Raw genomic sequence first — 24497 nt, 5'->3', positions numbered from 1 at the left:
ATCTAAAGTTAACTCTCTTAGGCTTAGTTAGCCAGTTCCAGAAATGTGCTCCATTTTTAAAGTGGCACAGTTTCTAGATACAGCTCAGTATATCTCATTAAAGCCTAGTATTCATAACTTGAAACCTATGTAGACAACTTCTGTAGAAATGTGATCTTTGTGAAATATATACTAGCTATGCTCATTCAGCTGCCTAAGAGCTTAACCGAGGGGTTGTGAATCACTGACCTCTCAAGAGAGGTGACATGAAAACCTTTAAAGTAGTAAAGACCTGTCTGCCCTGTTGCTTTTCTGCCAGGAACCCTACACCTTTGTATCTGTGTTTCATACCTTTCCACGTGTGATTAAATTCATCAAACTTTTATCACCCATCCACTGTGTATAAGCTGTGAGAATAAACCACTCTTTGCCCCTTAAGGGACCCACAGTCTAGTGAATAAAAAAACAAGTTGTAGTTTTGTACGTAAGATCTAATACCGGCACAGGGTAAGATGAGTGATGTATTGTCACAAATTAATGGTCAGGGAAGGTTTAGAAGTGGGGATAAGTGAGATATTTGTAGGGTAAGTCAGAAGTTTTCACTGGGCCAGACTGGGCATACAGAGACATGGGCTAGAAACACCCACCGTGCTGTGTCAAGGGAATGCAGACAGTTGATGCTGAGGATGTGGCCTCTGTGGGGCGTTGTCAGAACTGAAGGCTTTTCTTTCTTTTTTTGGGGGGGGTTTACAAGACAGGGTTTCTCCGTATTGTTTTGGAGGCTGTCCACCTTTTTTTTTTTTGCCGGGGAAGCTATACCATAACGACCAGCTTAAGGTAATATTGTGACTATAGCTTGAGTAGGTTAGCCTAGGTCTAACAGTTCTATAATGATGCTCTATTCAGAACTGTTGCAGCACATAAGATCTCTGCACGTTCAGTTCTGCCTCTGGGGTAGATTTCCTGGCCCCATTTCACTGATGTCTGTAATAGAAAGCTGGAGATGGAAGAGGCTTTTTCCTGAGTCACTGGAGCTTGGCTGTCAGTACAGCCCGGCCTCGAACTCACAGAGATCCGCCTGCCTCTGCCTCCCGAGTGCTGAGATTAAAAGCGTGCGCCACCACTGCCTGGTGACACTGAAGGCTTTTTACTCAGAGAAAGAACTCACTAGACATTTGTCTTTTAAAGGAACAGAAGCTCTAGGTCTTGAGATGCATGTACATGCCACCTGGGTTGTAACTCCTCATTCCAAACTCTCCTTTGTATCAGCCTAGAGTATGGGTGAAACCTCGAGGGATACATCAGAGCTTACTTTCTCCCACTTTTGTCTCCGTGGCCTGATCCCATCGGAGTTCTGTTCCCAGAGCCATTAATGATGCACTGCCATTTTGCCCTTGCCTGGCAGTTAAGAAGGGTGGAACTTCTCATAGTGTTTTCTATAGGTAACCAATCCTGGTGAGCCAGTACCTTGGGAAGGCGGAAATGGGGTGGATTCTTTTACCTCACACTAACACAGACTTTTCCTCTGCTTTTTCAGCAGGGAGGGTGTGTATGAAATCAGCCTGTCACCCACAGGTGTGTCTAGGTAGGTGACCTCTCACTGGAATGTGACGTTAGCTGTCATTGAGTTATCATCTCTTGAAATTGCTTGTTAAGGAACAAGACTTGGGTAATACCTCCTTTTTACAAACTATTTCTAGCATGAAAACATTTTCAGCTTCTGCCAGTTACAGTGACTACTATGACTGCACGAGGAAGCCAGGCCCAGAGAGGCCGTCCTTTTTCTGCACCCCCGCCACTCACACAGCTTAGTGCCAGAGCTGGCTTCATTATGACTGCTGGCTTCATTAACCGGTAGGTTCATTATCTAGTTTACAGTGCCACATCAAGGTGAACTGAAGATAGAGTTAAATCATATGTTAAGTGTAGTCACAATTCTAAAATATTTGAATATATCTTAATGTACAAGTATATTAATTATCACCATAAACCAATGAGATAAATACATCAGAAATGACAAATGAAAATTACTTAACGGGAGCCTCTACTGGATATGGAACAGTCTGTAAAATTGTTTGGTGTGGCTGTTTGAATCCCACTTAGAGCCTCCCTGTCTTAGTTTGTTTTCTGTTGCTGTGATAAAGACCATGACCAAAAGCAATGTGGAAGGAGAGGGTTTATCTCATCCTACAATTCTCGGGTCACAGTTGGTCACCAAGAAAGTCAGGGCGGGAACGGAAGCAGAGGCCATGAACAAGTGCTGCTTACTGGCTTGCTCTTTCTGGGTTACTCTGTGTTCTTAAACACCCAGCAGCATCTGACCAGGGATGGTATTGCCCACGGTAAGCTGGGCCTTCCCTCCTCAATCGTTAATCAAGACAAACCCCCACAGACTTGCCCATAGATCAGTCTGATGGAGGCAATTCCTCAGCTGAGATTCCTTCTTCCCATATGACCCTTGCTTGTGTCAGGTTGACAAGCAACAACAACAAAAGAAACCAACCTTCCAACCGGGACACTCCCTGTAAAGCACAGCTTTCACCAGCCAGTATGTGAGCAGCTGTACTGTCCTGTCAGCCAGGTCTTGTGTGAACTAGGTGGCTTTAGATGACCTCAGCGTCTTGTAAATCACAGCACCTTCTGAGGCTTCGCTGCTGTCAAGACTGCAGGAGAGAGGCTTCCAGGCTTTTCTAAGCAAAGAGATCAAAATAACTTCAGCTGAATCTCTAACAGGATGAGAATGTATTTAGTAAAAGGAGACCTCATTGGGTTTGTTGGTTTCGATACCCATGATAGTCTCTGTCTTCTAATGGATGTAATTTTAAAAACTATTTTGACCCCTGCATTTTTACTCTTCATAGTGACGTTAGGAAATGGATGTCATCTTTAAGTTACACTTTTGGAAACTGAAGGATATTGTCTGCTCAAGGTTTTGAAACCAAGCCATGCTAGTAATCTCTGTCTCTCATCTCCTGGGCAGTGTCTTGAATACTGTTTGAAGCAGAAACCTAAACAAGCCTCAAGCATCCCTCATACTTGCTTGTTTCTTTAGTGGTACCCTGAATGGAGTTTATTTTACATGAAGACCATGTGGAAGGAAGTGGTGAAATGGTCCGTCCTCCCTTTAAAGTGACGGTCTAATCAACTGATCACCAGCAGTTACTCTAGTCTGCTTTCTCAGTGTAGTTTAGCTACTGACAGTTCTTTCTGCATTAAGGGTGTGTCTGTATCCTGGCTTCGTGGACGTGAAGGAAGCTGACTGGATATTGGAGCGTCTTTGTCAGGATGTCCCCTGGAAACAGAGGATGGGCATCAGAGAGGGTAAGTAGGCCTCTGGGCCTGCATAGTCCCCATTCAATGTTTTTAAATTCCTCACATCTGCTTAACACAGCTGGTCTCAAGCAGGTTAAAGCCCAAGACTCCTAAGGGACAGACAGGAAGGAGTGTGCCTGGCAGAAGCCCTCGCCAGTGGAGGCCCAGAGGTCAGGGAGAGTGGACAAGAAAGAGGCAAGAGCTCAGAGACCCAAGAAAGCCTGCTAGCTTTAACTGCCTCCTCTGTTCCCACGGTGCTTGTTTCCTCTTCATAGAAGTTTCCAGAGCTTTCTTTTTGCTAATCCATTTGGCACACATTTTTCTGAAGTCCTTCCTACTGACTTTGTGTTCTCTCTCTTCTTTCACTGGAGTCGGCCAGGCTCCTTCAGTTTCTATGTCTGCTCTTCTGATCTTGGCCCTTACTGTTGCTCTCTGCACCTGCAATGCCTGGGATACCACACATGGCCACTAGAGGGCGTCTGTGCTCTGGCATAGATTCCTCCAGTAGGACATGGAGTTTGAATTGCTTGTGAAAAAAAGAGGCAAAGTGCATGTAAACTGGCTTCGTTTTGTTTTTTGTTTCTTTGATTTTTTTTACACGGGTGTCAGAATAGGAACAGCCTTTTTAGGGAGCCTTCTCCCTACTCCAGGAGTTTTCACAGTGTGGCTTTAGGTTGATTGCTTTAGCATTCCAAGTAATTGTTAACTTTGAGCAAATTACAGTTCAGTGACTCTGTAATTCTAGGTTTTCTTATCTTATCTTATCTAATAGTACATAAATTATAAGATTCATATGTTAATTAAATAAATTAAAATGGTGCATAAAATCTGCTTAACAGAATGCCAACTGGTGTGTGTGTGTGTGTGTGTGTGTGTGTGTGTGTGTGTGTGTGTGTGTGTGTCCTCTAATGAGCTCTGGCTCCCCCCCACACCTCTTATTTGGCAGTTATGGGTTAAACCTGGGGTCTTTTGCAGGCTTAGAAAACCATACCACTGAGCTACATGTACCCAGCCTTATACTTAATCTTGTTGTTGTACCCGATGTCTGTTGGGGAGAGATGGAAACCCCCTAACCTCTCTAAAACAGCTTAGATATCACACACTTGTGACAAAAGCAGGTGTGTGTTACAGTTGCTTACACTTTTTAGATCAGAAGGCCGTGTACAGTGTTGCTAAAACACATAGGTGAGCAGTTCTTTGGTTTCCAATAGGTTATTGGTCCCACAAATGTCTTTTCATGGGGTCCAGGCTCCATATTCTGATTTTTGAGGCTTTTTCCCCCCATGACTGAAACAAAACATATCATACACATTCCTTTGCCCAGGCTGTCCCTGCCAGCATGCCCTCTTTCCTGTGTAGCCCCTCCCGCTTCTACTAGCCACCTCCCATATCCTGTCTGAGGAAGGACTGGGTCGGCCTTCCTCTTCCTCTGTGCTCCTCATGCTTCTTGCACAGTGCAGGCACAGATCGGCTGGCGGCAGCAGGCACGCCTTACCAGCAGCAACTGTCTCAAGAGCCCTGTATTTTCTTTCTTAGATATAACTTATCCGCAACCAAGACTTACAGCATGGTATGGAGAGCTTCCTTACACTTACTCAAGAATCACTATGGAACCAAATCCTCACGTATGTTGAAATGATGTCACTGGTGTGGTTTTCTAGTCTAAGGGTTGAATCCTGGAAGTAATTCCTCAGAGAGGCACATGACAGTTCCTACCTCAGAAAGTCCTCTGGGTTCAGAAGCCTCCTGTTCCTCGTGATTTGTAAGTGCGCGCAGAGGACGGGAGGAAACTGGCACAGTGAATTGGGACTGGAGAGGAGGGTCCCGGGGATGAGCTCTCTGCAGACCCCTCCTCCGAGAGCACCGCTGTGTTTTGCTGTGCCGCACGTCCCTGTGAGGGTTGAGTGCCTTTCCATTTCTCAGCTCTGTTGTTACTTGTGACAAAAACCTGGGTTTTGTTAATTCTATATTTGTTCTGTGGGCACAGTTTCTAGACTCCACCTTACTGTTGCTTGGGTCTGTTTGTACTGCTTCTTCTGTTGTTGAAGATTTCTATGATAGCTAGGCATAGTGGTACATGCCTCTAATTCTACAACGCAGGAAGCTAAGGCAGGGGGATCATAAGTTCAAGGCCAGCCTTAACAGCACAGTAAAATCCTATCTCTTAAAAAAAATTCCATGACAGTAGACAAAGATATTTTGGTATATAAATAAGCTTGTCCAAAGGCTAGAGTCGAGGTCCAAGAAATAGCTCCCTGTTTAGTTCTTGGACTCTTGCCTTTGACAAAAATGTTATGCTTTATTGAAAGAGACTTTGAAGAAATGGAGTTTTGCTTATTCATTTGGACACACAGAAGTGTGACATGTTTTAGAGCCCTAGCAATGTAATCACAAAGCCCCTGTGTGCTGAAGTACCCAGGGACAACATGGACCCAGTGTGGCTGTCACGGGGGAGACTGCTGCTGTGATGGCCGTGGCCTAGGCCTGGTCAAAGACCCACTTCAGAAGCGGTGGGGGCTCCTTTCTCTCAAGTGGATTTGGAGACACTGAGGGAACAGAAGCTGCCCCCACTTGTGTCACAGCCGTTTGCCTGCATGTTTGTCACCGCGGCGGTGAAGCCAGGCGTAAGCAGGCCTGGGGAGAAGGCCCTTCATTTGTTCCAGGTGGTCTTCAGTCAGCTTTTTCAACAGGCATTGCTATTGGGGGCAGGTCCCTGGGCTAAAAACCACCGTCTTTAGAGTTCACAGAAGCCACACAGCCTTGCTAACTACTGCCTTTCACTTTGAAGGCATTTTTAAAACTACTTTTCAGAAGAGGTAAGAGGGCTCTAGGTTTTTCCCAGGAAAAACAAAAGTGGCTTGGGCATGCAGTTTAGTTGAACAGTGCTTACTCGGCATGTACAAGGCCCTGAGTTCCTACCACCACAAAACATAGGCCAGCCTAACAAAACAAAACCCCCTCAAATGAATAAAACTGAAAAATTATCTATGAAAGTTTCTCTTAACTATATATCATTGACAAATCTTAGAATCAGTAAATATTCTATATGGGTTTAATACCTGTATAATAGTTATAGTCTTTGAATGCATTAATTTATTTAAGCCTCTTGTTGGACATTAAGATTGTCAGAATAGGGCTAGAGGGAGTCCTCAGCCAGGAAGTGCTTGCCGCACAGGAATGCGGACCTGAGTTTGAGCCGTACCTTCCGGCCCAGGTGGAAGAGTATAGTAGTTCACATTTGGAATCAGTGCTGAGAAGTATACTGGCCAGTTAGTCTAGCCTACTTGGTGAATTTAATGCAAGTGAAAGATCTTGCATCAAAATAGTAATAATAAAAATAAAAAACAACTGGGCTACACCTATGGGATGGTGTAGAAATTATCTTCTGGTCTCCAAGCATATTATATGTGCAAACACATTTGCACACAAAAGATTCTCAAATTATAACTCCTATTGTGGAATTTTGTGTGTTTATTGCTACTGTATTTAGTACACACACACACACACACACACACACACACTATTTATTTTGAGACGAGGCCTCATTAGATAGATAGACTGGCTCCAAATTTCTATAGCTAAAATGGCCTCCCATAGTGACGTTACAGGCATGGCCACAAGGCCCTGCTTTAGTCGTAGTCTTTGAAGCTTGTTTGCCTTTGTACAAACTGAATGATAATGGGCCGGATGTATAAGATAGATTAAAACTTAGTCAGCTGCAAGTCCCACCAACATGACCTTCTTTCTGTAGACCCAGATCCCTTCTGTGGCACTGAGACCACTCTGAAGACTGCTTGAAGTCTGCTCTGTGTCTTCTGTGTTCTCCAACTTTGCCTTGGGTGTCTTTTAAGGATAGATGCCTTCACTGAACAGCAAGATGACGCTGAATTTTAATTTAGACATTGAGTTCTAAAGGATCTCTATTTAGAGAATTGGTTAAAGAGTCTAAATTAATCCTCCATTACCCACCCTATGTCTCCCTTTCTCTATACTTCACTACCAAAAATAACCTAGAAAAAACAGATCCCCACTTAGAAACATAATGCAAACTTGATGTTGTCACAGTGCTGAGTCCCAAGCGAGTCAGGCAAGTGCTAATGGGCTTCTCAGTCACATTCTAGAAAAGCCATCTTCTTTACATTTCGTTTTCTTGTTAAGTGTGTACTCCTAGAATCTGATCTCTCTCTGTGAAGGTAGATTACAGCTGGAAGATGGGCAGGAAGCAAGCTGGGATTTCACTTCAGAATTTGTTCTCTGGAATAAGGGCCAGCTGAGTAACATTTTTGCTTTGCTCTATTGACCTGAGTCCTGTTAGCGATTACTGTCCATTTCTTTCCTAAATCCTGTTTAGTAAATGCGGTGGTGACAAATACATAGAGGCCCGACTTTGATTCTGACTTCACGTTGCTGGACTGCTCCAGTGCTGTGTGGCAGGGACAGCAACAGGGCCAGACTTGGTCCTGCACTGTCCTCTCCGAGCACCCATCCTGTCACTACCAGGTGGAACACAGCTGTGCTGGAAGCTTCCAGAAGCAGCAGTTCTTGAACCCCAACCCACGGGCCCAGGAAGCCTCTGTAGGGGCTGCACTATGTTTACACAGCAAGGGCAAGAGTGTGTGTTTGTAACTGTAGCATCTGCTCTGATGCCACTGAAATGCAAACGGACATCAGGGAGCACCTCAGCACCCACTGACTGCAGTGATGACTGTGCTCCCTCCTGAGCTTTCAAAATGCTGAGTTTAGTTAGCGCCCATGAGATGGCTCTGTGGGTACAGGCACCGGCCCCAAGCTTGGTGACCTGAGTCCAGTCCCATGAACCCCATGGTGAAGGTGAGAACTGCCCCCTGTAGATTGTCCTCTGACCTCCACATATGTGCTATGAACACGTGGGCACACGTGCACATGCACGAAAGAATGTAATTTTAGAAGCTAAAAATAAAGGGGCTATCAGCGTAGCTCAGAGGTTTATGAGCACTTGTTTTTGTTAGAGGACTTGAATTCCGCTCCCCACACTCATTGCTCCTCACAACTGTCTGTAACTCCAGTTGCAAGAGCTCTGACGCCCTCTTCTGACTTCTGTGAGCCCCAGGCACACACATAGTATAAATACATATATGCAGGCAAAACACTCATAAAATAAAAATACATGCACATAAAGTAAAAGTAAATCTGAATTTTTTTTGTAATTAGAAATAAAAATGCTAATCCAGGCATAGTGGTGAATGAATGCTTTTTATTCAGAGATCTACCAGCCTGATCTACAAAGTGAGCTCCAGAACAGCCAGAGCTATATATAGAGACAAACAAAACAAAACTAATTTCATTAAAGGTTGGCTTTTTGGAAACAATAACCTTAGTTTTACTAAATCCTGGAATTCAAGTACATCTGAATAGTTCACTTGATGATATTGAAAGAATACATAAAGCATGTTTCCTAAAAACTGAATGTGATTGAGTTGTAAGCTGTCCCCCCTCCCCCATAGATTACTTTTATTTAAAACTGGCAAACATCCGGGCAGTGGTTAGTACGCGCCTTTCATCCCAACACTCGGGAGGCGGAGACTGGAGGATCTCTGTGAGTTCAGAGCAATGTCCAGGACAGGCTCCAAAGTTACAGAGACACGCTTTCTCAAGGAAAAAAACAAACAAACAACAACGAAAAAAACCTGGCAAACAGACTTCTTATTCAGATCTGAGAATGGCGACAAACTATTTTCCTCATCACCAAATGAAATTAGTTTCACTTCAGTGAAAACAGACAGGGTTTGTTGTCAATGATAAAAATAGAATTTTCAAGCAAACACCAGACTTGGGGAAACTAGCTTCCATCACTTTGAGCCTGGCTTCTTCACATGACCTAGATATCTCTGATGAGATTAGTGGCAGTATTTACAGCTTCATTACTATGTAATGAAATGTGTAAATGTTTAGAAGGACTGTACAACTCAGCAACTGGTGTTTCCCAGGTGACAAAGGGTAGATCTTACACAAACCGTACAAGGATAAAAGGTCCATTCAAAATTTTATGTAAACCACTGGATTTAAGTGTAAAAGAACAAGAAAAGTTGGAGATAGTGTCAGATTCTGAATGGGACTAACTCAAGAAACCCACCAGGCTGAGCTTGGGATGCCCTCTAACAGGCTGTGAGCTAATTTTAACAGAGTAAATGCAGAAGCAGGAGAGCTGACTGCCTCCTGTGAAGACAGACATTGTATTTGCAAAGCAGGGCCACTCTCGCCACATTTTTCAATTGAAATTATATTTTTCATACAAAGTTGCATTTTGAATGAAATTACCAATGGTGTATTTATTTATCTTGACACAGGGTTTTGCTATAGCCCAGGGTGGTCTTGAATTCTTTGTTCTCCCTGACATTATAGCATGTACCACCACTCTGAGTTCAGCTTTAATTTTAATGTAGTAAATATCAATAACTAACCTAAAAGAACAAAGGTTCAAGCTGGGCATGGTGGTGTACACCTTTAATCCCAGCACTTGGGAAGAAGAGGCAGTCAGATCTCTGTGAGTTCAAGATCAGCCTGCTCTACATAGCAAGTTCCAGACCAACCAGGTTTACATAGTGAAACCCTGCCTCAAAAAACAACAGTAAAATTCCACAAAGGTTTTTTTGAGGACATCAATCTTTTGGTAATCTAAAGTTTGAAAACCACTGCCTAAAGTGTATGTATGCCGGGCTCTTGAGACTTAGTGAGACGTGGAACTCTATTACAGCCAGTGCATAGCCTGTGGCTGATGTTCTTAGCTTCCTGTATCCATGGCCACACAGTGCAGACTGCATCGCTGAACGGGGTCTGGACAACAAGCAGTGCTGGACAGTATAACTAAGTCTGTAATTTTATAGCTCTTAAGAGTGCGCTCTGGATCCCATTCTGTAGAAAAGAAAAAGACCCTATGTGTTTTTTGACATAGCACAGACAGACAAGGATGGCTTCAAACTTGCCTCAGGCTCCCAAGTGCTAGGATTACTGGCATACATCACCATGCCAGGCTTGGGGTTCTGTTTTTAGGAACTTAGCCACTCTAAATGTTTTCAAGAAAGCACATCTGGAATTGAGAGTAAAATAGGAACGGCATGAATGGAAGCCCCGCTGAGGGTTCTCTTGTTCTTCACTTGAGACGTGTGAGAACTGACTGGCTACGTCAGCTCACTGCTACACTTAGCACAGCACTGCCTTGCAGAAACACCCGATGTCCTGGCATTGGCTTCTTCGTGAGGACATGCAAGAGAACAAGAGATGGTAGACAGGCTTCAGCCTTCAGATTTAGTGCTTTCCTATAGTGGAGGAGGTTGACTTTCTTAGCATGGAGTGGAGGGAGGAGACTAAGCTACTCCTCTCGCCTTCTGTTTGTCAGTTGCCCCACTCAGAACTTGGCTAATTTTGCCTTTCTTTCTATTTTTTCATGACTGCCTACTATGTCTTGTGTGTCTGTCCCTGCACTTGCTTGGGCTCGCTGGCAGTGGCATCCCGTGCTGTGCACCCTGAAGAGCCGCATTGAGGAGAACACTGGCCATACCTTCAACTCCTTGCTGTGCAATCTCTACAGGGATGAGAAGGACAGTGTGGACTGGCACAGTGATGACGAGCCCTCGCTGGGGGCCTTTCCCATCATTGCCTCGCTTAGTTTTGGTGCCACCCGAACTTTTGAGATGAGGAAGAAGCCCCCACCTGTGAGTATTCTCTGCCTTAAGCACATGCTTTCTTTTGCTTCTTAATCAGGGAAGAACGTAGAGCTCCAGGATCAGAGGGCAGGAGTACATGATACTGGTGAAACATTTTCAACGGGTTGCTTCCTCCATAGGAAACACGTGGCTTCCAAAGTGCCCACTCATGCATTTGCTTACCCAACAGGAATTGTCCCCCCATGCCAGGTCCTGTGGGCCCATTACCACTGATGGAAAGGAGTGACACAGTCCTTATCCTATGCAAGGCATCTGCTAGACAGAGCATTTGAATGATTGCAACTGTGATTCACACTATGGCTGGAGTTACAGAAGGGTGACTCGAGTTAGGGAGATTCCAGAAACTGAAGAAAGATGCCCCTGAAGTAGCTGTCATTTCCTGTGTTCCTGTGTGGCATGCCACTCTTCTGTGAGGAAGCATCATGCAGATCCTCGTTGCCTTCTTAGTCTTCTGAAAGACATGTGAGCCTGTGACTTGTTGAGTGAGAGGAAGCTCAAACCAGATTATCAGGCAGTAGTGTGCCTAAGTTGAGGTTGGGAAGCAGTGACTAAACTGACTTTAATTTCAGCTCTCACCCAAGCTCTCAAGTAGATTACATGGCATTTGAAAGATTTAGGACTATTGACCCACAAGTCCAGCCCTAATGTTTTGAATCAAAAGCGAACCTTAGAACAAAGATAGAAATCTAGAAGAAACTTCATGAGAGGAAATTCACTAAGTCATCCTGAGTCTAGCGTTCCAGATATTCAGCCGCCATCAGTGTGGAGGGCCAGCAGGCTTCCTGACTTACTCAGAGCTCCTGTCTCTTGTACGTCAGATACTTCTGTAACAGGCCTGTGCGGTGCCATTCAGTGTCCACATGAGCTTTGGCTGTTGTTGGTAGAGTATTCTCAGTTACCAGTGTGAGAACCGGAACTGTATTCTCCAGCAGCCTCCTTGGGGATTAGGGAGTAGGAGTTTAGCACCAAACTGCCTGGCACTTGCTGGTGTCTTTCAATACTTCTTCTACACATGGGCCTGCACTTGGATCCCACGCCACACATATGAAGAGTCTTCTTGCCTTTGTAAGATTCCTGTATTAGAGATATTAGAGGAAGACTGTGTACCTGATGGCTTTTCAGACCCTCTTCTCAAACAGATGTGGGACACCAACCCTTTTCCAAGCGAGTCCTGGGTCTGCAGGTGTAGCTGTGAGTTAGCAACACAGCTCCTCCAGCTCTAGTACTGTAAGCTCTGGTGTCACTCTCTTTTTGATTCTCACATTGTTGGCTTTGTAGTCAAGTGTTTAAATCTTCAGTGAGTTTTGATTTACCCATGTATATTCAGCACCACCCCCTTATAAAAAAATGGGGGACGCTATTTATAGATGGGAACTTAAGAATTCCCAAAGTATGCTTTCTGGGTAGTTAGTTTAATGTACATGCAGTTCCCAACTGCTAAACATTAGCAGTGTGTTGGTGCCCAGAAACACCCGACTGTCTCCCCTCCCAGCACAGAAGTGCTTCATTCTCTCATAGAAAGATCTGTCTCAGGGACTAGGGCTGAAGCTCAGAGCGCATGTGCAAGGCCCTGGTTCTATGAGCACAACAAACAAACCAAGCAAAAACCCAGCACATGGTGAATAAGAACGACTCCTTGGTAGTAACCTGTTATGTTGTAGGTTGGTGCTTGGTCAGCAAACACAGCAAACACAGATAGCATTGTTTCTGGGTGTGACTGTGTGGAACACATCTCTGTTTAAGCGAAAGACTGCCCACACCGGGGCTGTCTTTTCCTGGGCTTCCTGAAGTCTGTTTTCAGGAACCTGGTGAAAGCAGAGGTCATGGAGTGTGAAAGAGGTCAAGGCCCCTTGGTGTCCCTGGACTACAACTGTGTCAGCTGAGTTAATGGAGCATAATACATCTCAGAAGTGAGAAAATTTATCTGAGGTCTTGAAATAAAGTTGGCTGCGGAAATGAGTTTGGGAAGAAACATAAACTGCCAGTACCCCAAGTTACTGGCTTTAGTAAGTTTTGGCTTCTGGCCTCATTTTAACGGGGATTGAATTTGGCACAATGCTTATACACACTCTCGATTTTGACTTTGTTTAAGATGGAGAAACTGAATGTTATTGTGTTTGAGATTATAATCACACGTTGGTGATTACAACTTAGAAGTTCCACTCTTGAGTAAACACAGCACATGTTTAAACTTCTGAGGACTCACTCAGACTTCATTAACAGATTCCGAAACCCTGGAGCCCCATAAATGTAACCGAATGCAGGAACCTTTTTTGAGTTGACAGCCATGGAACTACTTCTCAGGGCATACATCTTCTGCAAATGGATCTTTTCCTGAAGATTCAAGGGAATCAGTTCTTCAAATCTTTGTCTACTTTTCCATCTAAATTCAGGTACTGGCTCAGAGAATAAAACCCATGACTCATAACCCAAAGTTAAACAGGATGTCACTCTTCTGTGTGGCACTTGGAGGTCTGACTCTCTGTACTCTTAGGACCTGTCTCTGAATGTTACTACTGGTTGGAGTTTTCCTGTCTGTCAGCAAGACATTTGAGTTAATGGTTGTAGGAAGGACTCTTGTACACTCCCATTCGCTTTGTCCTATCAGAGGGGAGCTGTCACCTGTCTGATTGGTTTCTCATCTGAAGCAGATAAAGGCCAAGAGATTTCCTGGGTTTCGCACAGCTGTGGAGTTTTGAGACAAGGCCTTTGGGGGCTACTTTCAAAGACTTTGTTTGTTTGTTTGTTTGTTTTTGAGACAGGATCTCATGTAGCAAAGCTGGACTTGAACTTCTGAGCCTGCTGCTTCTGTGTCCCCTGTGCTTGAGGTGCGTCCACCACCACGCCCAACTAGAGCAAGAGAAACCGTCTTGCTCCCACTCCTGCTTTTTTTCCCTTCAGATTCAGACTCTTCCACCCCTGTAGCAGCTGCTTGCCTTGCAGTCTGCCGCCTGCATCAGTCTGGCTGCTGATCTGCTGGAAGCTGCCCCATGTTCTACACACTATTTCAAACAGTTTTTCCATGGCTGACATGGAAGGCCATCTCCAGTCCCTACACACCCTCTGATGTGTGGATTAAACATGGACTAACAAGGTGCCCATCCTTCTTCTTTCACTGTCCTCTGCTCCAAGCCTGTGGAGTCTTGCTCTAATTTTGATTTTAGAGTAAACTACTGTTTCCTCTGGTGGCAGTAAGGTACAAAGGGTACAGTAGTTTTTGTTGGTCTTGTTCTGCACCTTGTCCCTTCCTTCGTGTGGGTTGAGTCAGAAACTGGCCAGTGCCAGCCTGTCCTGTCCTAAGACAAGGGAAAGCACACCAACTACAATCAACAGACCTTTGTACCCTATCTGAGTGGGTTCCTGAAAGCTTTTCTGCACTACTTCTCCCGAGCCTAGTTGTACTATACAAACTACATCATGTTCCTGTTTGCAAAGATTAGCCTGGTTCTTTCCCCATCTAACTCTAATTCTATACAGACGTGCAAACTAGAAAAGGAACTACAAAAGCCACTTGGCAGGCTGCTATTTCTCTGTCGGTTACCGTGGAAACAGTGATGGCTGGGGGGGTGTTATTAGATAATAGCAGGAAGTTTGTGATGCACTGGAGGGTTAGATGCCAAAAACCTTGTTTTTGTAGCAAATTACCTTGGATAAGCTCTTTTCCTGATCAGCCGAGTCGTGCCTTTAGGAGGGGCTTCTCTCCACCGCAAGATGATTGAGTTGAGGCAAAAGAGGTTTCTCTCTGGCCATTTCTCTCCCCAGCACCTTATGAAAGATGTGCATCACACCAGTGGGGGTGGCTGTAAAAGCAAGACTAATGGTAGCATCTCTGAGAACACACTTCACTAAATGATTTGTTATACACTCCTGGGAATACTGGAGTACTGAAAAGTCAGCTTGATCATCAATATTGATTTTTTTTCCTGGACTTTAGAAAGAAGGAAAATATTGATATTTAAAATGTTATGGCACTGGGTGGCTTAACCTTAGAAGCTGGAATGCTGGAACTGTGTGACATTCAAATTAGTGACTGAGCCTCCACCACAGGCAGTGATACCGCCCCCCTACAGTTTTCAGTCATCTGTCCTTTTAATTGTTTTGAGACAGAGTCTTGTTTGACTTAACCACCCTGGCCTCAGGCTCACAGTCTGCTTCCCAAAGGCTGGCATTACAGTTGACCACCATCCAGGCTCCCTCTTCATTAAGCCGTCTGATCGCAGCGTCTGTCCTGAGAGCTTACAAGAAACACTTGAAAGAAGTTCTTTATGACCTGTTCTTCTCAAACACTCTGCAGGGAAGGTGGGAAGGTCAGCCTGGCTTCCTGATCCTGCCCCTGGGCTGGGAAGCAGCACTTACCCATACTCTTCTCTCATAAAGGGAAATGATCATTGGTAGCGACTTCAGGGGAATTGTTGAAATGCTTTTCCAAGACGGTTGCTGGAGTAATACTACTCTAAGTGGTATGTTCATTGGTGATTTAATCAGGAGCTAGAAAAAGGAAATAAGTGCCATGAGAGTGTAGACTGGAACAGGGGCAGCCGCTGGGTCAGAAATAGGGAGGGGCTTTTGCTCTCCTTGGAGGCTGGGGGTGAGAAAATAAACATGCATGGTGAAGTGATGAGCAAAAGAGATGCGTTGTCCTGTAGGACTTGAAACCCTTTAGACTTGCAGCTCTGGAAGACGTGCAATTGTCATTTGTGCCCTGATGGGTTCTGGAAAATAACTAGTTCCCAAGTTTTTGTAAAGAGTCTCACTGTGTGACCCAGGTTGGCCTGAATTTTGGATCTTCCTGATCAGCCTTCTGTATATTTGATTTTAAGTATGCCACCATGTCCAGTGAAGTGATTTCATTTTTTTCATTTACATTTATATGCATTTGTGCATGTGTGTCAGTAATATGTGTCAGGGCAGCAGTGGTCCACCCATGTTAGGGATGGGGAAGGATACCCTTACTAGACTGAAAGGTGACCATCTTTCACAAGAGAGGGCTTTAGGGTGTGTTCAAGATTGTGGAAATAGTAAGGTTTCAGTTAGGGTGAGGATGAAGAGGGTCCCTTCAGGTTGAGGATGTAGGCAGCCTTCTCTTCCGGACGGGAATGCCAAAGGGTGTGATGGAAGGAACAGGAGGGATGGGTATGTGTGGTCAGATCGTGTCCAGGAATGGTCTGGGAAGGACCGCTCTGCTATTGATGAGTCACTGCTATGGATGCAGTGACTGTGGTCAGCTGGATGCCCGGCATGGCTGGATGAGCTTTCCTGCTCTTCGAAGACGAAGGGTGTTTCTGGTGCTGCACTCTTGGGGGAAGCTCTTTCATGACAGCACTCCCTTTGGGTTCCATTTCTAGGAAGTGTGTATTACTGAAAATGGCATCGTCATTACTAACTTCAGATTTCAAGGAGACATCCAGGACAACTTAAATAACTAGGGTTGTCAGTGAAGAGCTAGGCTTGCTGTTGCTTCAGTTCAGTAACCACTCAGCCCCCAGGACTGTAGCCACCATAAATCTGAACAGTAAACGTCATCAGCAAGTGCTTCCCTCTGGATTCCATTCCCTTCGAGCATGTCTGCTTGAGGAGGGGGACAGGGATCTGCCTGCTAGTATGGGCTGCAGAGACCTACGCTGCAGCCAAGAGTCCTCAGGCCTCCAGACCCTCATGTGAGCCACTGTGGCACTGGTGTGACCCTGCAGGATCAATGAATGTGCATAGAGTGGGGTGACGGCTTGTACCAGCCTGCCCTGTCTGCTTGCTTTCCTCACCAGAATCTTCCAAACCAGGGTGTGTGTGTGGGGGGGGGGGGGTTGCTAAAAATCCAAAGAGTTGCATGTGACAGGAGAATTTCAAACTGTTGGTTTTGAACCACTAAGCTCTGTGGTCCAAAGCTCTGCTTTTCCAGATCTCATGTCAGAGGCGGCTACTTCTGTTTTTAAAGCAATGTGCTTCAGATCAATGTGCAGGAAGCTGCCACTGCACTGTGGGTTGTCAGAGAGGACTTTGTGCGGGTCCCTTTGCACCACTGTGCACACAAGCTCCACTGCATTCAGTGCTGAAGAACCCCCTCAAGTCAGCACGGCTGGAGGGGTACCTGACCCGTGCGCACTGCCGAGCCCAGCCAGGTATTCACAGGTAATGCAGACACCACTGGGGAAGACCAGCTGCAGTAAAGCGACATTGTTGACCAAGGAGACATTATTGGCATAGCCATGCGTTGGGAGGGGCCTTAGCACATAGGTAGCTGCATTTACTTTCAAAAATACCATTGCAGACTGAAGAAAAAGAAGAAGCTTTTAGCATACTTATCAAGCAGTTTTACCAGTTTTCTGATCCTTGGGCCAGAGAGCTGGGGGTGGGGTGGGGTGGAGAGCCTCCATTACGTCTTTCATCACGTTGAGGAAGTTCTACGTGCTCCTGTCCATGTTCCAGCATCTTGGCTCTGTTCTTGGTTGTAGAGCACAGATTCACATGGAGGTAGCTGACTGGTAGAGTACTTCAGGGCCCTGGGATTCATTTCCCAACACTGCTTCCCTGTGGGTGCAGGGGGTGTGGGGTTGGGGGTGGGAGGCTTTTGGGGAGAGGAGAATAAGAGCAAACATGCAAGTGCAGGTGATTGCCCAGCAGATCTGTGCCAGCCTGACAACTTGAGTTTGGTCTCTGGAAAAACTTCAGGATGTAGTGATACACATCTGTAATCCCAGGATTCCTACTGAGAGTTTGGAGGTGAGCTCATGTGCCAGCTAACATGGAGTGAAATGGCAGAAGCTAGAGACAGAGACAGAGACTACCTCAGTCCGGTGGAAAGCTGAAAGCTGACCTCTGACCTCCACATACGAAGGCCTGTGCGAGTGTACACATGACACACTCAAAGCAAGCTTTAAAATGGGAAGGCTGGGGAGAGTGAAAGGAAGAGGGAGAAAAGCAGTGAGGAAGGGTTGCTTGGAATGAGCTGCCTGTGGGTATCCCTTCCTTCTTAGCTCCTCCTGAAGCATCTGCCCTGCTTTGTTAGAGGTGTGTGGGTGCTGTTATCCAATGTGAAAACCCTGCTTTCCCTTCATGGACAGTGTCCGCCTTTTGCAGGTATGAAACTCCACTGCCTTCTCTTCCTGGCTTCTGAATTCCCGTCTTGTCTGGTTACTCATGCACTTTCCTTGTTGCTGCTTATCTCCTTGGTGTTATTCCTTGACATTCAAAGGAGGATTAAATATGGATGTTAGCACTTATCTTTGGCTGTTATCTTTCTCTTATTTTTTAGAAGGTTATGAGCATCTAGATTTTAAATACACACGGGAAGGCCTCTGCCTCTTCCCTGTGACCCCAGTACACAGCACTGATGTGACTCAGCAGCAATAAGCAACAAATAGGAGCCCCTGGGATCTCATGTCTCCCCTGTGCGGTGCTTGGTTGATGGAGATGCTGTTAAACTCAGATGGTGTACAAAAGGGATTTCTTGTTTTGTACTTTTGTAAAGAGGTCATTTATCTCAAGATTTATGTGTATTATTTGTCTGAATGCATGTACACATAGCACTTGCATGCCAGGTGCCCACATAGACTGGAAGAGGGCATTAGGATCCCCTGAAAGTGGAGTTATAGACCGTTGTAAGCCACCATGTGGTGTGAGGAACCCAAACCAGGTTCTCTGCAAGTGCTCTCTGAGCCTTCTCTCTAGCCCCAGGAATCCTTTTTCTGCCATGCTAGGTTTGAGATGACTGGAATTTACACATGCAAAGTAGGCCATTAACGTGGCTTCAGTTGTCAGAGACATCATTGTGAATATGAGAGTCCCACCAGATAAGCACTGATAACAAATGCCGGTCATATAGTGTTGCCTGTCTCCAGGGCTATATTCTAAAAGTTTTACCCTTACTCTGTTACTGTCTTTGTTGTACAGATAGGGTAATAGCAGACATAGTGTTACCTCATTACAGAGGATGGCTTAGAAACTATTTGTTGAACTTAAAGTAATAATTTATTTATGGGTATTATGCAAAGCAGTGGGATTTGTCCTATCCAAGACTGGAGAACAGAGGGGAAGGGGCACAGAGCCGACCTTGAGCTGTTTCTGTCACTTGGTTTAGTCTCAGAAAAGTCCATTGCTGCTGCTATAACAGTGGGCAGGATAGAGCCCCTAACCAGATTGCTAGGTGTGCACATTATCCATTCCTGGCCTGCACAGGGTTCCCACTCTTCTTTGTTTGGTCACTCTGCTCTTCTCAATTAACTTTTCCTATTAGGGATGCTCGACACCTCCTTGTTAAGTACTGTCTGGGCTCACAGGGCCACTGTAGCCTGTGGGTCTCCTCTGATGCCTCCAGCGTGCAAACTAGCAATTGCCATGTGCCCAGTGCTTCCTGTGAGCTTGGACAATGAGAAGCAGGCATTTGGCGCTCACTTTGTTGTCATTGCCCTTTCTGCTTATTTGTGTTTTGTTTTTATTAGGATCCTAGTAACAAAAAAAGTTTTCGTAAATTGCTCTTTGGAAGCTCAGAGAGATAGATGCAGGAGACCAAACGTTCTGCGGTTGACCCAGCACACACTGGGAAGCATATTGTGTTTGAATAGCCTTTCTGCGTGGGGAGACAAAGACATGATACCTGAAGATAGAGTAGCATGCAGCACAGTGGAAGTGGTCAAGGAAGAGCAGCAGTGACGGCTGGCCCTGGGAGATCCAGCTAGCCAGGGTGGCTCATGTGGGAGCAGGACACTTATGTTGAGGTCCTGCAGCAGCACTGCTGAGAAGACCTTGAGCTAGGAGTGGCCTTCAGTGTGTTTGAAGAGATTAAATTAACTGCCCGCATTTATAACTGGAGATTTCACATGAAACTCCCACTTAGCTTCTTCCCCAAAACAACCAGAGGATGGGGCAACACTGGGCAACAGTGAGAGAGGCTGCTTCCCAATGGCATTCACCCCACATGCAGACAGACACTGGGCTCCTCGGATCCCCACTGCCCGCTGTGTCGGTCCTGCCTGCTTCTCTCTTCTATGCTCCTTGAAGGTGGCTAGTCCCTCAGTAAGGCGAATGTGCCATGTCGAGAGGAGGCAGCGTGGCTGGACTTGAGGACGAGTTCACCTTACCGTGGAAGCTGTGTGGGGAGTCACTATGGGCGTGAGCTCAGGTCCTGTGCTCACATGCTGCCCTGCTCCTGCCAGCTTTTCATTCTACTTCCCGAGCTTATGAGAAATGGATAGCGTCTCCCTGCGGGTTTGCCATGAGGGTTAATGATGGCTGTGTGTGATGTATGTAGTGCCCAGTATGCCCACCTCCACCATGGTACCAGCACGGTAAAACCTGTCTACAGGCCTGGCAGGAATCCTTCCATTCAGTACTTGGAGGATATTGTTAAGAGAGAAACATTTGGGTCTAGTGGGTAACTCAGTCCCCCTCCCCCACTCCCGAAGGCATGGAAAACAAACAAAAACTCCTAAAATAAAACAAAAATGCAGTGTAAGCTGAAGAATTAAATCTGAAAAATGTGAACTTTTTTTCTAACTAAAGGAAATGCAGTTGTATATTTAACTTTCCTCAGGATGGGAAAGCCTTTCTAAGCATAAAACTCATGAAAGAGGTCAAAGGAAGGTCAATGGAGTCACGTGTAGAAACTCTTGAGCTATTCAACATCAAACAACAGTAAAAAGACAGACAGAAACGAGAGCAGTACCTGCAAGAATATGCCAAGGTGAATGAATGGCTTGCCAGCGCAGTGTCTGTGCACCGTTAAGTTAGAAAAGTGTTAACACCCACAGCAGAGCCCAGTGGCGGAGGAAAGCCAAGAGCAGATGTGCACGTGGGGAAATGTGGCCCTGGGCTGCTCAGTCCTGTTGTCCTTTCCCTCACTTCCCCAACACCAGCAATGACAGTGTTCAGCAGATGATCAGGACTGCCATGTTCCCCTCATGGAATTACAGATTTCTGGAAGCTTTGCAAAGTAGTAGTTTGGCACCATAATCAAGCACCTTAAAGGTTGTATCCTTGTCCAGGAGTTCCATCTTTAGTACTCTGTCCAAGATATTTATGTTTAGTAATGCTTCACCTCAAGTCTCCTTGCAGCAACCTTTTCTTATTCCCTTGAAAACAACAGCAGGACAGGAGAGATGGCTCAGGTTAAGAGCACTGACTGCTCTTCTAGAGGTCCTGAGTTCAATTCCCAGCAACCACATGGTGGCTCACAACCATCTGTAATGAGATCTGGTGCTCTCTTCTGGCCTGCAGGCAAACATGGAGACAGAAGGCTGTATACATAATAAATAAATCTTAAAAAATAAAATAAACAACAGCAGATCAGTAATACTGGTATATTAAATCTCAGTCTCACAATGTACTTTCTCCTCACTGTTCTACCCCAGCACTGGTACAGTGCCTGACACACAGGTAGTCTAATGCATCTGTGAGCTTAAAGAAAAAAGAGTGTGCCTCTGCAAAGCAATATTACATGATGATATTTTTGAACTATTATGTATTGAAAGACAGCCAAGTGCTCATACATTACAAATGGAAATGACCATAGATGGAATGTTGCATGTGAACTCTGGAAGGGAGGAGCAGAGGGGGCTTCTATGTATTATTGGCACTTTCCTCAGTCACTTAGCATCTGCCCACTGATGTGCCCTAGCCACCAGTGCTTCTTGTTTCTAGCGGACAGCAACCCCCAATTGTGAGTGGCGAAGCTGACACTGAAAACTTAGAGCTGCATCCCTTACGTGAGCTATGATGTATTATAGAAAGAAAATATGAAAAAAACAACAAAAAATGGCTGGACGGTGGTGGCGCATGCCTTTAATCCCAGCACTCGGGAGGCAGAGGCAGGCAGATCTCTGTGAGTTCAAGGCCAGCCTGGTCTATAGAGTGAGTTCCAGGACAGCCTCCAAAACAATACAGAGAAACCCTGTCTTGAAAAACCAAAAAAAAAAAGAGAAGAAAATATGAAGGTTTTGAAGTAATGATGGCTGAAACTTCTAACACCCTTTAGGACAATAAAGAGGTGATTACCCGAAAAAAATACAAATTTCATAATGTGCATTTTACCTTTTTTGTTTTTTGGGTTTTTTTGCCTCTGCTTCCCAAGTGCTGCACCAACGCCCAGCACATTTTACCTTTTTAATGAGAAGTAAATTGCCTTGTTTCCTGTCTGCGGTGGTCAACAATGACATAAACTCACCCAGGGTGTCCCCCTAAGTACCATCTTCCTAAGGAAACTAAATACGGTAATACCTTGGTAGGATGAGCCCTAGCATTCCTTAGGAAAAAGTACCTGAGCATCCAGATGGGCTGCTATACTTGGAGAGTGAGGGTTCTCTTCAGCATGGGTAGAAAATAAGCCACTTGTGGCTTTCCCTTCTATTTATAAGTTTCAATATGTGGAAAACTCCAGAACATCTATAGTTATCACTCACTCCTCAGGGGTTGACTGTTAGCCTAGAAGCTTCTTTTAGTTGATAGCAAGAATAGACATTTTTATCTTAATCTCTCTCTCTCTCTCTCTCTCTCTCTCTCTCTCTCTCTTCTCTCTCTCTCTCTCTGTGTGTGTGTGTGTGTGTGTGAGAGAGAGAGAGAGAGAGAGAGAGAGAGAGAGAGAGAGAGAGAGAGAGAGAGAGAGAGAGTGAGTGAGTGAGTGAGTATTGTCTTGCTTGGGTACAACAGAGGGTCAGAGAGGTGATGCAGCCATTGGTAGCCATGAATGAGCTTCTCTGACAGTGTGGCCCCTCCTCCCCATATCACCCAGCCTTTGCACATAGCATGAGTTTCCCCCTGGCCTTTCGTCTGTTTCCCCTGAGTTGCTGCTCCCCTTCTTGAGAGACAGGTTCATTAATGAGCTCTGTCATGTTGGGAGGCTCCTTTGATGTCTTAAGTTAGGATTCTCTACTGCTGTGAACAGACACCACAACCATGATGACTCTTATAAAGAAAACATTTAATTGAGATGGCTTGTCATCATGATGGGGAGCATGGGGATGTGCTGCTGGAGCTGAAGTCCTACATCTTGCAGGCAACAGGAAGTTGAAGTAGACTGACAGTCACACTGAGGGAAGCTTGAGCGAAACAGACCTCAAAGCCCACCCCTAGGGACCACATAAATGCTCATCCTCAAGCATCTGCCTTTTGGTGTGGCTAGTGGCTATACTGAATATTATGTGTTCAAATATGCCTGAAAACTTCTTTCACTTGAAAAATTCAATTATAAAGAGGAACAATTGGAGAGTGCATCTGTTAAGCTCGTTTCCATCAATGCTAATGCTAGCAGCCTCTTGCATGTGGAATTCTCTTTGGCCTCTCAGATGCATTCCTGCTTCGTGGTTCCGGATGGAGTTACAGTGCTCGCCCGCTCCCCATTGCTTTCAACAACCCCCCATTATTTTCAGCACCTCTACCTCCCACAGTCTTGTAGATGTTCTAGAAGGTCTTGTGTGGTAGTGAAGTCTTTCCTCTGAGCGTCATCCGTAGTCTCTATACAATTTATAGATCCATGCCTTGTTGCCCTCCCTGATTCTGTAGTGAGCAGGAGAGAGCCTTTCAGTCTGTGTTAAGCCTTGTTAGCGCTCTGATGTCATGAAGGATGGACCCTCTCTCTCTCTCTGGCTGACTTTCCTCTAGTGAGGCATTCTTCTCTGGCTGACATACTCTTTCCAAGCACCAGCTCTGGCCTTCTGAAGTGCAGGTGAGTGAGGAGGTGGGCATGGGCCTCCATGGCCAGGATCCCTTCTCAGTGTGCTCTCTGGTCGGCTGAGCAGTCAGAGGTCAGGGTTTGCTGCTTACTTATTCCTGGAAGAGGAAAGGTGACAGAAGACACAAAACAAAACCAGCCAACCAATCAAAAATTGTTTCAAACATTGCTTATGTCTTCTGTCTGTAAAAATTCTGGCTGTCCTTGACAAAGTCACTGCCAAGGGTTGGGCCCTGGAACGTAGACTGTTTATACAAGTTCAGTATTGTTTTGATTTTAGATTTTCCTGGGGAAATCATTGTAAACAGTTAAGTTCTCAGAAAGACCCCTGCAGTAATAAACATAAACAGACTTGCACTACAGTAAATCCTGCAGTAACCCAAATGTAACCATTGCATGGGAAGGGAGGCAGATTCACGGATGGGCCCATTGGCCCTGTCCACAGTGGAAGTAAGAAACCAGGAAGTTCAGGCCTGTCCCATTCTCACCCAGGGAGCTCTTGGTGGCTGAGCCAGGAAGCCAAGAAGATGTTCATTGCACCAGCAGCTTGAAGAGGAGCAAACCACCTGTTGCCCTCCTTGCAGATGTGTGTTGGTGACAGTGTCAGGCAGCGTGCTCTCAGTGTTCAAAAGCACAAGCATCAAGCAGCCAGGCTTCATTGATAGTACTGATCTAGTCAAGCCAGAGCTCCTTTGTTTGAGAAATTCCTGCTATTGAGAGAATTCCTGTTTGGAACGACACAGGAATATCTCCCAAACACCTTGAGTAGCCAAGAGGAGAGCAAAGGGTAACGTTAGTTCTAAAACAGTGGTCACAACCCCTTTGGGAGGGGTCAGACAATCCTT

At 45.4% G+C, this 24497-nt stretch overlaps 1 protein-coding gene across 4 annotated transcripts in view; it reads left to right on the top strand.

Moving 5' to 3' along the window:
• Window positions 1-24497, top strand: part of Alkbh3 (alkB homolog 3, alpha-ketoglutarate dependent dioxygenase) — a 31273-nt gene that overhangs the window by 5152 nt on the left and 1624 nt on the right. For 2 of the 4 annotated variants that reach the window (XM_005064551.4, XM_013122141.3), the window contains exons 5-8: window positions 1517-1564; window positions 3197-3300; window positions 4828-4916; window positions 10773-10982. In XM_005064551.4, the coding sequence (XP_005064608.1) occupies window positions 1517-1564; window positions 3197-3300; window positions 4828-4916; window positions 10773-10982 (451 nt within the window). Of the gene's footprint in view, window positions 1-1516; window positions 1565-3196; window positions 3301-4827; window positions 4917-10772; window positions 10983-13217; window positions 15836-24497 lie in introns of those variants that run through there. The other 2 variants (XM_040745904.1, XM_013122148.3) reach the window with 2 other exon arrangements.

Source organism: Mesocricetus auratus, unplaced genomic scaffold (genome assembly GCF_017639785.1).
Source record: "Mesocricetus auratus isolate SY011 unplaced genomic scaffold, BCM_Maur_2.0 Super-Scaffold_100004, whole genome shotgun sequence".
Taxonomy (NCBI): domain Eukaryota; kingdom Metazoa; phylum Chordata; class Mammalia; order Rodentia; family Cricetidae; genus Mesocricetus; species Mesocricetus auratus.
The sequence above is the reverse complement of the archived record's forward strand: the minus strand, read 5'-3'. Positions and strand labels throughout refer to the sequence as shown.